Source organism: Miniopterus natalensis, chromosome 4 (assembly GCF_054644295.1).
Source record: "Miniopterus natalensis isolate mMinNat1 chromosome 4, mMinNat1.hap1, whole genome shotgun sequence".
NCBI classification, from domain to species: domain Eukaryota; kingdom Metazoa; phylum Chordata; class Mammalia; order Chiroptera; family Miniopteridae; genus Miniopterus; species Miniopterus natalensis.
In genome coordinates, this window is record NC_142084.1 from 66708651 (window position 1) to 66722327 (window position 13677).

The 13677-nt window shown below is 38.0% G+C and overlaps 1 protein-coding gene across 2 annotated transcripts; it reads right to left on the minus strand.

Annotated features, from left to right (window-relative positions):
- Window positions 1-5640: 5640 nt before the first annotated feature.
- Window positions 5641-13353, minus strand: ZNF699 (zinc finger protein 699). 2 transcript variants are annotated; one of them, XM_016207965.2, is made up of 5 exons: window positions 11588-13353; window positions 10507-10633; window positions 8115-8213; window positions 7536-7719; window positions 5641-7189 (listed from the first exon to the last, which is right to left on the minus strand). In XM_016207965.2, exons 1-5 carry the CDS (start codon window positions 11732-11734, stop codon window positions 5731-5733), a joined length of 2016 nt encoding a protein of 671 aa, XP_016063451.2. In that variant the 5' UTR covers window positions 11735-13353; the 3' UTR covers window positions 5641-5730. The 2 variants fall into 2 exon arrangements, with proteins under 2 accessions (XP_016063451.2, XP_087672825.1); XM_087816699.1 differs by lacking the exon at window positions 8115-8213.
- Window positions 13354-13677: the final 324 nt, after the last annotated feature.

A 13677-nucleotide genomic window follows, 5' to 3' on the forward strand; every position in this document is an offset into this window, starting at 1 on the left:
ATGAATGAGCAAGGCTGTGCTCCAATAAAATTTTATCTATGAAAACAAGGTAGCAGCTTAGATTTGGCCCAAAGATCATAGTTTGTAATGATAGTTAGAAATTAGGTGAAGTACTCAGGATCACAGCTTGAACTTGTCCAGGATCATAAAGATAGCAATATCAAATTAATTTTGAATTCCTGGGATTCTTATTTTAAATGGAAACATATAGAAGTTATAAAAATGGATACATTTGATGTAAACTTGCCATTCATAATGACCTTGGAAGGAGAGTTGCCAGATGAAATACAGGATGCCCATTTAAAATTGAATTTCAGATAACAACCAAGAATTGTTTGGTACAAGTATGTCCCAAATGCATTGTTTGTCTGAAATTCCAATTTGGGCACGTTTTGTTTTGGTTTCTTTCCTGCTGAATCTGGCAGCCCTATTTGAGAGGTAAATGCAAATAATCCCAATTTTGTGTTAGGAATCTGAGGCTCACAGAAGAAAAGTGATATTTGCACACCCATGTTTATTGCAGCATTGTTCCAAACAGCCAAAAGGTGGAAGCAACCTAAGTACCCATTCACAGATGAATAAAGAAAATGGTGTATACATGAATGGAATATTACTGAGCCTTAAAACAGGAAATACTGTCATATACTGCAATATGGATGAACCTTGAGAACATTATGCTAAGTGAAATAAGTCATAAGAAGACAAATACTGCATGATTCCATTTACATGAGGTATCTAAAGTAATTAAACTCATAGAAACAGAAAGTAGAATGATGGTTACCAGAGGCTGAGAGGAAGGGGTGATAGGGAGTTGTTGTTGGGGGGGTATAATTTCAGTCATGAAGGATAGGGACAAGGAAGTCTGCGAGTTTGTTGCACAAAATGTGCAAATGATTGACATTTTACTGTACACTTGGACATTTTGGGGAGGGTGAACTTTATGTTTTATTTTTTGCCAGAATAAAAAATCAAAACAAGGGAAAACAAGATAGAAGAAAATGAGAGGGTTACTGAAGGAAGATGTTCATCTGGAAATCAGAAGGAATCAATTCATAAAATTAAATTTTGCAATTAATCTGTTTTAATCCTTACCCAAGGATATGTTTATTGATTTTGGAGAGAGAAACATCGATGTGAGAAACAGCAACTGGTTGCCTCTCACATGCACCTCAATTGGGAACCAAACCCACAACCCAGGTATGTACCATGATGGGGAATCAAACCCACAAACTTTTGGTGTGTGGAATGGCACGCCAACCAACTGAGCCACACCAGCCAGGGCTAAAGTTTAAGTTTTTGAATAAAGAAAAGTACATAACAAAAAGAGGATTCATGAGTATGTGGCACATGGTAAATTTTTTTAAATGTTAAGTATTACAAATTACTATTCAGAAGTTGTACTTCGAGTTATATATTGAAGCTAAAGAATGTCAGCATTTACTACTGTGCAATAGATACTATTACCACAGATTACTCTTGAAAACTAATATGTAGTGGGCAAAAGTGTGAATTCTGAAGCCAGGCAGATTTAGCTACTTACAAGCTGTGTGACCTTGGGCAAGCTGTTTCTCTCCCTCTTTTTCCTCACCTGTAAAAACGTAGATAATGACAGCATCTATCTCAAAGATGTGAAGAGTAATGGATTATAGCTATGAAGTGCTCCAAATAGTGTCTGACATAAACTAATCACTCAATAAACATTAGCTATTTTGGTCAAACCAAACTATCAATATTTATATAATAACAATGTGCCATATGTTTTCACTCAAAGATAGAGTGATCTTGCTCTCTCATACTTTACTGACTGGATGTTCACCTTCCTTTTAACACTCCCTACATAACATAGGGAACCCATATGATGTGGATGGTTGAAAAGATACCTAGTGCTTGCCTAAAAGATACCATTAACTATGAAAACTTTAGAGCTGTTATTATACTTAATTGTGAAATATGGAATACTTTCCCCTAAATCTGAAACAAGACAAAGTGTTCATTTTCATCATATCTATTCATCACTGTAAACCAATGAGGCAAGAAAAATAAAGGATAAAATTCAGAATTTTTTATTGGTATTGACAGGATTGTATACAAAGAAAATCTAAAATAAGCCATAAATATTTGAATAAATAATTAAATTTACAAATGTCACTGAATAAAAGATCAATGTACAAAAAGAAACTGCAATTCTATGTGCTAGCCTGGAAAATCAAAAAAGAAAATAAATAAAAATATTTACAAAGTAAAATATACTACATTCCTAGAAATAAATAAAAGTATTCAATATCTCTTCAATTAAAACTTCACACCCTGTTAAAATTAAAGATGACCCAGGTAAATGGACAATTACATTACATTTATCAATTGGAAGACTTAATATTGTAAAGATACCTATTTCATTCAGGTTAGTCTATAAAACCAATGGAATTCCAAACATAGTCCCAGTTTTATTTGTAAAATTGATAAGGAGATTCTAAATTAATATAGAAACAAATGGTGAATTGAGAAGGCAAATATAGATTCTACTCTGGCTTCTGGATGAGCATGGGAGCCAGTCTTAAACAAATCAGATTTTTACATTCCACTGGATAAGAGTGGGCAAGTGAGCCAATAAGTTTCAATTGCAATAATCATATTGAAATTGTCCCAAATGACCATCACTCTATTCTCCCTGAGAATTCAACCTGGAAAGAAAGCAGCTTGAATCTTCTGGGGCCCACTATAAAGAGAGATAGCCTGCCAAGAATAGCTAATGCAGGAAGATACACAGCAAGATGCTAAAACAGAATTCATTCAGATAATAATTTTTAGCCCCAGGATCCAGTCATGCCTAAAACCAGTTATACCCAAGGACTTTCCAATAATCAAACCAATAGATTCCCTATATAGCTAACAAATATAAAAACAGTGAAAAGACAAGCCAGAGACTAAGAAAAGTTTTCTGAAATATATGTATATATAATATACATATTATAACATATATATAATATATAATACATGGCATATATATGTAACTATAGAGATACACATACGTACAATAAAGGACAAGTAACCAGAAGGAAACCCTTCAAATTAAAAAAAAAAATGGGTAAAATGCTTCAACAGGTGCCCTCATTAAAGATATCCAAAGGGTCAACAGGCACATAATAAAGTATTCAACATCATTACATGTCAGGTAAATGCAAATTAAAACAAAAATACATCACCCATTTATGATAAAAACCCTCAGCAAAGTGGGAACAGAACAGGGGTAGGGAACCTTTTTTCTGCCAAGGGCCATTTGGATACTTATAACATCATTCACAGGCCCCATATGAAATTACCAACTTAAAAATTAGCTATGAAAAATATGCTGGATTTATTGAATTTCGAGTCCTGCCTGCGATTGTCTTGGCAGCGCCAGACCAAATGGTTTTGTAGGCTGTATACAGCCCAGGGCCAGACATTCCCAATCTCTGGAATAGAGGAACCATACCTCAACATAATAAAGGTCATACATGAAAAGCCTAAGCCAACATCATATTCAATGGGCAAAAACTATAAGCATTACCCTTAAGATCAGGAACAAGACATCTGCTTTCACCACTCTTATTCAACACAGTACTGGAAGTCCTAGCCACAGCAATAAGACAAGAAGTAAAAGGCATCCAAGTTGGAAAGTAAAACTGTTGTTATTCACAAATGACATGATATTGTACATAGAAAACCCTAGACTCCACCAAAACACTACTAGAAAATGAATATTCAGAAATGAGTGGCATTTTTATTTTAATCTTCACCCGAGTATATGTTTTACTGATTTGAGAGAGAGGAAGGGGAGAGAGAGAAATATCAATGTGAGAAAGAAACATCAATCAGTTGCCTACACGCCCCAAAGGGGAATCAAACCCACAACGTAAGCATATGCCCTGAGCAAAAACTGAACACACACCTTTTGGTGTATGGGAGGATGGTCCAACTGAGCCATCCAGCCAGGGTTTAATGGCATTTTATACACCAATAATGAACTATCAGAATGAGAAACTAAGAAAACAATCCCATTTATTATTGCAACAAATAAGGTACCCAGGAATAAACAACCAAGAAGATAAAAGTACCTATACTCAGAAAACTATAGGAGACTGAAGAAATTGAGGAAGATATATACCATGCTCATGGGTTGGAAGGCTTAACATCATTAAAATGCCCATACTACTCAAAACAATCTATAGGTTCAATGCAATCCCTATGAAAATACCAATGTCAGATTTCACAGACCTAAAACAAATATTCCAAAACTTACATGGAACCCAAAAAGGCCCCAAATAGCCTCAGCAATCTTGAGAAAAAAACAAAGTTGGAGGGACTACAACACCAGATATCAAACTATACTACAAGGCCATTGTCATCAAAACAACCTGGTACTGGTATAAGTACAGGCATACAGATCAATGGAACAAAACTGAGAGCCCAGAAATCAACCCACTTCTCTATAGTCAACTCTAGACATATGAAAAAATGCTCAACATCACTAATCCTCAGAGAGATGCAAATTAAAACTACAACAAGGTATCACCACTCTTATTCACACCTGCCAAAATGGCACCATCAACAAATTAGCAAACAAGTGCTGGAGAGAGTGTAGAGAAAAGGGAACCCTAGTGCACTGCTGGTGGTAATGCAGACTGGAGCAGCCACTGTGGAAAACAGTTTCCTCAAAAAATTATAAATGGAATTAACTTTTAAAAAACTTTAAAATGCCATTTGCCCCAGTGATGCTACTTCTAGGAATATATCCTAAAAAACCTGAAACACCAGTTACAAAGAATATATAGGGTGGGGCAAAAGTAGGTTTACAGTTTTTCATATGGAAAATAATACAATAATAAGTAATAATACAAGATTAAACTGTTTTGCATACTCACAACTGTAAACCTACTTTTACCCCACCCTGTATGCACTCCTATGTTCATAGCAGCACACTTTACAGTAACTAAGGTCTGGAACAGCCCAAGCACTCATCAGTAGATGAGTGGATAAAAAAGCTGTGGTATATTTATACCATGGAATACCACACAGCTGTAAAAAAGGATAGCTTACCCTTTGAGACAGCATGGAGGGACCTGGAAAGTATTATGCTAAGCAAAATAAGCCAGTCAGAGAAAGATAAATATCACATGATCACATTCATATGTGGAATTCAATGAACAAGATAAACTGAGGAGCAAAATAGATCCAGAGTCATAGAAGCATGGAACAGACTGATGAATCTCAGAGGGAAGGCCCGCGTGGGCGGGTAGGAAGAGATTAACCAAAGAACATATATGCATAACCCATGGACACAGACAAAAGTGTGGTGGAGATCTGGGGGGTAGAAGGGGTCAATGCAGGGGAAGGGGGGGGACATCTGTAATACTTTCAACAATAAAGATTTTTAAATTTAAGAAGAAAAACCAGAAATCAATGAGCCAATATTCCACTTTAAGGGTGAGGCACTGATCTTTGCTTCTAGTATAAATTTTCTTATACAATTATTTCTTCTGAATTTTGACCAATAAAATGTGATATTCATGAAGGCATTACCACATGGTTTACATACAAAGGGCTTATCTCAGTTGTGAATTCTCATGTCTTCATAAAGATGAGGGAAAATTTCCTACTTTCTTATAGTCATAGGATGTCTCCACAGTGTGGGATCTCACATGTTGCCTTTGATTTGAAAAGCCTTGCAGAAAATTTCCATACTGCTTACATTTATATGTTTTCTCTAGTGTGAGTTTTCACATGTCTTCGAAAGTAGGCAGGACAAACAAAGGCTTTCCCGCATTCCTTACATTCATACGGTTTCTCTCCAGTGTGGCTCCTTACATGTCTTCGAAAGGATGAGGGACAACTGAAGGCTTTCCCACATTCCAGACACTCAAACGGTTTCTCTCCAGTGTGCATTCTGGCATGCACAGTTAGGTATGAAGAATGACGAAAGGCTTTCCCACATTCCTTACATTCATATGGTTTCTCCCCAGTGTGCGTTCTCATGTGAATCCTAAGAGCTGAAGGATAAATAAAGGCTTTCCCACATTTCTTACATTCATAAGGTTTCTCTCCCGTGTGAGTTCTTACATGTACTGTAAGGTGGGAGGAACTAATGAAGGCTTTCCCACATTCTTTACATTCATAAGGCTTCTCTCCACTGTGAGTTCTCAAGTGTTCAGTGAGGGACGAAGACCGACTAAAGGCCTTCCCGCACTCCTTACATTCATATTGTATCTTCCCAGTGTGATCTCTCACGTGTGCTCTAAAGGATGAGGGACAGCTAAAGGCTTTTCCACATTCCTTACATTCATAGGGTTTCTCTCTACTTTGATTTTTCACATGTGTATTAAGGGAAGTGAGAAGATAGAAGGCTTTCCCACATTCCAGACATTCATAGGGTTTCTCTCCAGTGTGTTTTCTCATATGGATACTTAAGGAGGAGGGACAATTGTAGGCCTTCCCACATTCCTTACATTTATAGGGTTTCTCTCCTGTATGTGTTCTGACGTGTACTGTGAGTTTTGAAGACTCACTGAAGGCCTTCCCACACTCTTTACATTCATAAGGCTTCTCTCCAGTATGAATTCTTATATGTATGATAAGATGAGAGGAAGAACTAAAGGCCTTCCCACATTCCTTACATTCGTATGGCTTATCTCCACTGTGGATTCTTTTGTGTTTGGAGAGTGAGGAGGAGCAACTAAAGGCCTTCCCACATTCCTTACATTCATAAGGCTTATCTCCACTATGGATTCTTTTGTGCTCCGTGAGAGATGAAGAGCAGCTAAAGGTTTTTCCACATTCCTTACATTCACAGTTTGTCTTTCCAGTGTGAATCTTCATATGTGCCCTAAAGAATGAAGAACAACTGAAGGCTTTGGTACACTCCTTACATTCATAGGGTTTCTCTTCATTGGGAGTTTTCATATGCTTCTTGAAACAAGCGAGAAAATGGAAAGCTTTCCCACATTCCTTACACTGGTAGGGTTTGCTTCCAGTGTGAGAGCTGATGTGACTCTTAAGGGATAAATGATCCGTGAAGACCTTTTTACATTCATGGCATTCATAGGATTTTATCTCAGTAGTTCTCTTGGGTATAATAAGATTTGAAATTTGGCTCAAGGTTTGTCCACATTGATTTTCTTCACTACATTCATAGACGTTCTCCACCACATTACTTCTTTCAAAAATAAAAAGCACACTGTTAGTAATAAATACATTTTTACCATTTTCAGTAACTATGTATGTTTGTTGTCCTGTCAGGTTATAAGCTGAAAGGTCTCACAAAGGATTCTACAACAGCCAATATTTATCACTGAGTTTTGGACTTGTGGGATTTTTCTCATAATTGCTTAAAACTGCCAAACCCTGAAGATCTCAGTCTTGTTTGTGGGGAAAAATATCTTGTGAAAATTATTTATGAGATCGCAATTTTTGACCAAGTTTTACATACATGTTTTTTAATTTTGTGACATTTTAAGATTCTTTTCTGAGGCACTGCTTTCTTTTATAAGAATGGCACTCACCTCAAAAGTCTCTTGTGGTTTTCGTTCTCATAATCAATACAATGGTATTCACAGTTTTTGTATAAAATGGATGACCAGGAATCATTCCTTTTGAATCTTACTATTTTCTTTTCATTGGATGTTTCTTCTCCATAAATATCTTGTGAAGTGACTGATTCATTACTTTTAAGTTGAGTCTCAAAACCTGAAACAAAAGGTAAAGGCACCTATGAGCTAAGGGGTTTTGGCAGTGCAGCTAGACTGGTAATAAGCCCAAGGGTCAAAATGTTGAGCAACTGACTAAGAAACAATTCCATGAAGATTGAGATTGATGGTAACATGAATAGGGTATTATTAGGAGAACAAAACGAAAAGGAACTGGATAAAATGTACAAGACCAAATACTAACTTACAAAGAGAAAACATGGAAAGTCTTTCCCAAAAACAAGGAAAGTGTGAGAGGACTAATAAAAAGTCAAAACAGTAATCAGTGGTATCTGTGGAAAATCTGCCTCAGGCAAAAGTTTCATTTTGCTTTTATCTGATTTTTCTAAATGTAATATCCCCCAACCAGACCAACTTCCCCCAGGGAATTCTTGCCTTCCTGGTGCTCTCCCTGGATAGCCCCTCTCTCTGTTATCTCCAGGTCCTCCTCTTGTTTCCACTGGAAGATCTGACAGGGTGTACGTAGTGGATACCCTATTAATGCAGAAATGCAGATCACATGAAAGAAAACAATGGGGAACCATAAACATTTCCATGAGACAAGGCCAAAACTTTGGTCTTCTGATATTATAAAGATGGGGCAATTGTGAATTTAATTGCAACAAAATGTTTGTCAAAAAAATTTTTTTAAGGGGGAGGAGTTGCAACATAGCCTCTGATGTCTAAAACTGATCTGACATTCATATCTAATCCTCATTATCATTAGAAGTTGGTCTGATACTTACAGCCAGGATATTTTGTTCTCCTGCTGAACATAAACAATCTCACAGAATACCAATTTTAGACAAGGTATAATAGTGTCCCTGAAAAATCCATGTCCAAATAGATCAATGAAACAGAATAGAGAGTCCAGAAATAGACCCAATAAATAGTCAACTGATCTTTGACAAAGGAGCAAAGGCAATACAATGGAGAAAACAATAGTCTTTTCAAAAAAGCCTAGAACTAGACATTGACATCCAAAAAAATTAATCTAGACACAGACCTTACACTCTTCACAAAAATTGATTATAGACCTAAATTTAAAATGCAAAACTATAAAACTCTTAAAAGACAATAAGAGAAAAATCTATATGATCTAGGGTTTGGCAATGACTTGCTAGGTACAACGCCAAAGGCATGATCTACAATAGGAAGAACTGATAAGCTGGACTTCATTAAAATTACAATTTTTGCTCTGCAAAAGATGCTGTCAAGAGAATGAAAAGACAAGCCACAGATTGGGAGAAAATATTTGCAAGAGGCATATCTGATAAAGAACTGTTATCCAAAATATACAAAGAACTCTTAAAACTCAAAATAAAATAAAAAATATAAAACAATTTAAAAATGGGCCCAAGATCTTAAAAGGCACTTCACTGAAAAAGATATACAGATGGCAAATAAGCATATGAAAAGATGCTCCACATCACATGTCATCAGAAAATGCAAATTAAAACAATGAGATATCACTACACACCTAGGAGAATGGCCAAAATCTGGAACACTCACAACACCAAATGCTGGTTAAGATGTGGAGCAACAGGAACTGTTATTCATTGCTGGTGGGAATGCAATATGGTACAGCCACCTTGGAAGACAGGCTAGAGGTATTTTAGAAAACTAAACATCCAATTTCCCATATGATCAGACAATCCTGCTCTTTGGAATTTACCCAAAGGAATTAAAAACATTTCCACACAAAACTTGCACACACATTTATATCAGCTTTATTCATAACTGCCAAAACTTGGAAGCAGTAAAGATGTCCTTCTGTAGGTGAATGAATAAATAGATTGTGGTACATCCTGACAATGGAATATTATATTCAGTGCTAAGAAGAAATGAGCTATCAAGCCATGAAAAGACATGAAAGAACTTTAAATGCATGTTACTAAGTGGACACACACAAAGCCATTGTGAAAAGGTTACATACACATAAAAAGAGATGTAATCAAGTTAAACTGAAGTTATACTGGATTAGGGTGGGCCCTAAATCCAATGACTAGTGTCCTTATAAAGAGGGAGAGACTTAGAGACAGAGAGAAGTCTGTGTGAAGATGGAGGCAGAGATGAGAGCGATGCATCTGCAAGTAGAGAACACCAAGGACTGCTGGCCGCCACCAGAAGCCAGGAAGAGGCAGGCAGGATTTTTTCCACAGAGCATTCAGAAGGAGCAAGGCCCTGCTGACACCTTGATTTTGGACTTCCAGCTCTGGAAATGTGAAAGAATTAGTTTCATTTGTTTTCAGTCACCCAGCTTGTAGTACTTTGGTACAAACGGCCTAGGAAACTTAATACAGCCTGCTTCCACAGACCCATTCCCAAATCACTCAACCAAAGTTCACATCCTATATTTACTTTCTAATACCCTCTTACTGTGACACCCCACAGCTCCCTGTGTCATGTGTTCTCCCTCACTTCACTGAGTAATAAACCCAACTGGCTTAACTTTAGGTGTGTTAGCAGTGGTCTTTGAGTAAAGGGCACTGATGTCAGCAAAATTCTCAAAAGGTCCGAAACTATAAACCTCCCTGTGTCCCTAAGAGACTCCTGAAGTCTATGCCCACACTTTCAATCACAATAAAAAGTCAGTTCAACACACAGATGTTTATTTTCATGGTGAAGCCACTAGGCTATAGTACATGTTCCTTGGGGTCAGTGACCGTGTCTGTCTTACTCACCAATGTATTCCAATTCCTCAGACCAAAACCTAGAACAAGGAGTAAGGTTGATTTGTCATATCTGTGTTCTAACCAGCTCAATAAAGGAATGCTGCCATTCTTACCCAGTGAGGCCAGGTTCCGGAAGTTCTCCAGCATCACCTCTCTGTAGAGGCTCCTCTGAGCAAGATCCAGCAAAGCCCACTCCTCCTGGCTAAAGTCCACAGCAACATCCTCAAAGACCACTGAGTCCTGAAACATCCCACATATTCTGTTCAGAAAGGCACCAACTCCCCAAACATTTTCAGGAGGATGGATGATGCTGACAACACGGGGGAACTAAGAATGCAGTCGTAGGAAGTTCTAAAGGCTTTATGGTCTCCGAACACTGACCCTAGGACTCAGGCATCAGATACATTTCTCTTTCTCCCCACATCCTTCCTGACAGATCAAATCCTGTCTCCCAGACCGAATGACACTTCTAAAACACTCAATTTATCTCTCCACAGTTTGATAGTAAACAATTCCAGTCTTACAATGATCCAGAACAGTCCAGAGCATATATGCAAAACTGAGAGAAATGCTCTAAAAATGAAATACAGCAGGTCCTCGAATGATTTCATTTTGTTATAATGTTGATGAGATGCTGTGAGAATTTAAGTCTTGTTTATATCAATTAGTCTAAGGTGAAACTGGTTTCAGTATCCATTGTTTTGCTTAAAGTTGCAGTAACTATCAACAATGTTAAGTGAGAAACAATTTCACCTTCTTCCTTCTCTTCCACTATAGCAATAAGCACAACGTGAAACACTGGGTCATATCTGGGTAAGGTTCTAATGAATAAAGAGAGAAAGGGTGCTTTTCATAAACCCAAGAGGCCCATAAGCCTGCAGAAGCACACTTTCAACCCAGGCCCCCAGCTGGGCATATTTTCTTATACTCTAGGCCAGGGCCAAATCCAGCCTCCCACCTGTTTGTGTAAGTAAAGTTTTATTGGAACACAATAAAACATGTTTATACAACGTCTGTGGCTGCTATCACACTACAATGACAGAGTTGAGTTCCAAAAGAAACTCTGGCCTTCAAAGCCTAACATACTTACCATGTGGCCCAACACAGAAATAGGTTGATCCCTGCTCTAAACAATCAGATCTATGAACTGGTGAAATGAGAACATTCTTTTGAGAATTGTTAGCTCTTACCTACCTGTGTCATGTTTTTCCGTAACTCAGCAGCTCTTCTTTCTTTGTCCATGTTCCCTTCATGAAGAAAGGCAGAGTATTGAGAAGTTACAGCTGAGGAACAAGGAAGATGACATGATAATCTAGGTCTCCCCACAATCTGCATACCCATGAGCTTGGGTGCAGCACATTATGAGCGACCATTCCCCTGAAAACACACACACACATACACACACGCGCGCGCACGCATAAGCCCAAGACACCCAAGCAAACATACACTGATCTTGTAAGAAAGCGGAGCAATCTCACCTCATCCAGAGCTAGAAAACTATGCTCTGGTTCTTGCTGATCATTTTTTTTTTTAAAAAAAAAGGTTAAGAGTCCCATTTTGCAAGTAAGTTAACTGAAGTCTAAAAGCTTAGCTGTCAATTTTCCCATGATAATGAAAAGCATAGAAAGTATCAGGCAATGCCTTCAACCTTAAGAATATATTAAGAAGTATACTCTGTCTCAAATCCAAGAAAGCACTGGCTCATATACCAAACTTCTGGGTGCTCCATTCCCAATATTCCTTACTTCTACACCCCTGGGCGAGCTAACAGGCATGACTGCTCAGCCCCTGATCACTGCAGGGGCCCTGAAACCTGGTTTTTGTAAAGAGTATCAACTTGTTACTGACTAAATTCCACACACGGGAAGCAGAGAAGACTGCCACACTGCAGTCCTCATGCTAAATTTTGCCTGTACAGAGCAGCAGAAAAAGAATACTTAAGTGAAGTTAGCAAGGTGTGTCATCTCTGATAGTAATATCTCAGTGCTGTTGCACAAATTTCAATGAAAACACAACTGTTTCTTTCGCTACAATGGATCAAGTATGTATTTTAAAGCCAATAAAAACTATAAGTAGTCAAAAACTGTGAGTAGTTTTTACTATATTAATAACATATTGCACTTGAGCAACCATGATGTGAAAATGACTTTACAAAGAAATGCCCATATCTTTGCAAAGAAATTATATTTCATAGAAACTCTGCAAATCAGATATTATTATAACTAATTTATAATCATGCACACAATGTCACCCAATTAGAAAGCTGCTGTCAGAGTGTGTATGCAGGTCTATTTATCTTCAAAGTCTAAGTGGCCAATGAATATATTTCTGAACATAGACCTTACAACTTAGTTGTTAGTGAGGCCCTTGCTCCCTAACATTGCCAGGGTCTGATCTAGAACCCTGATGGACACACCACAGAGAGTAAACAAATGAAGCAGTTATTCAAATGTTTTACCTTTGAGCTCCTTCTCTTGACTAAGACCTATGTCTTGAGCAAGGATGCATCCCTTAAGGCCCCTACCGCCTGCTCCTTCATTTCATACTTATTTCCCAATATTTCCCCAGATCCTACTACATGCAGTTACAGGAGATACAGCACTGAACAAAACAGAAAAATACTGAAGCACATGTGTTCTAGCCTAGTAAAAGCTGGAAAATCCCAGGGCAAGCGGAATAGGGAAACTGAGAGAGATAAACAGCAGTTTGCAGTCACCTAGTAAATCCTATCTTCTCTAAACCAAGGACACTAAAGAGTAAATAAATGGTTTGTACTTCTCCTTCCCAACCAAGGGTAAATAGCTTAAATCACCCTACTCAGGGAGACAGATAACAAAAATCCAATTAGTGCCATTTGCCAACCACACCAAAGGACAGACAAATTAAGAGAATAAATCTCACTTTGGTACATCAGCATAAAGCTAATGAATATTCTATTGATCCATCCCTAAGACATCCCCCAAATGCCCAGACTTTAAAACCCCTGAAAATCAATGTCCTAATGCACTCTCCTTCCAGGAAGCACACCCATGGCATTCCCTTCCCCCTCAGGCACGTGTCCCCTGACCTCTAACGGACCTCATGAGACTTCCAACCAGGGGAGCAATGGGCAGCGACAGTTCATCCAGGGCTAACCCCCTGAATCTGTCTCTAAGGCCCCTCTTTCCTTTTTTCTGACTTCCCAGTGAGCCGGAGCAACCCAACCTAGACTCCCCTGTTGCTTCTTCTAGGCCCTTCCTTGTTTCACTGTCCTAAGTATATTTTTGCTGCGGTCAATAAATTCT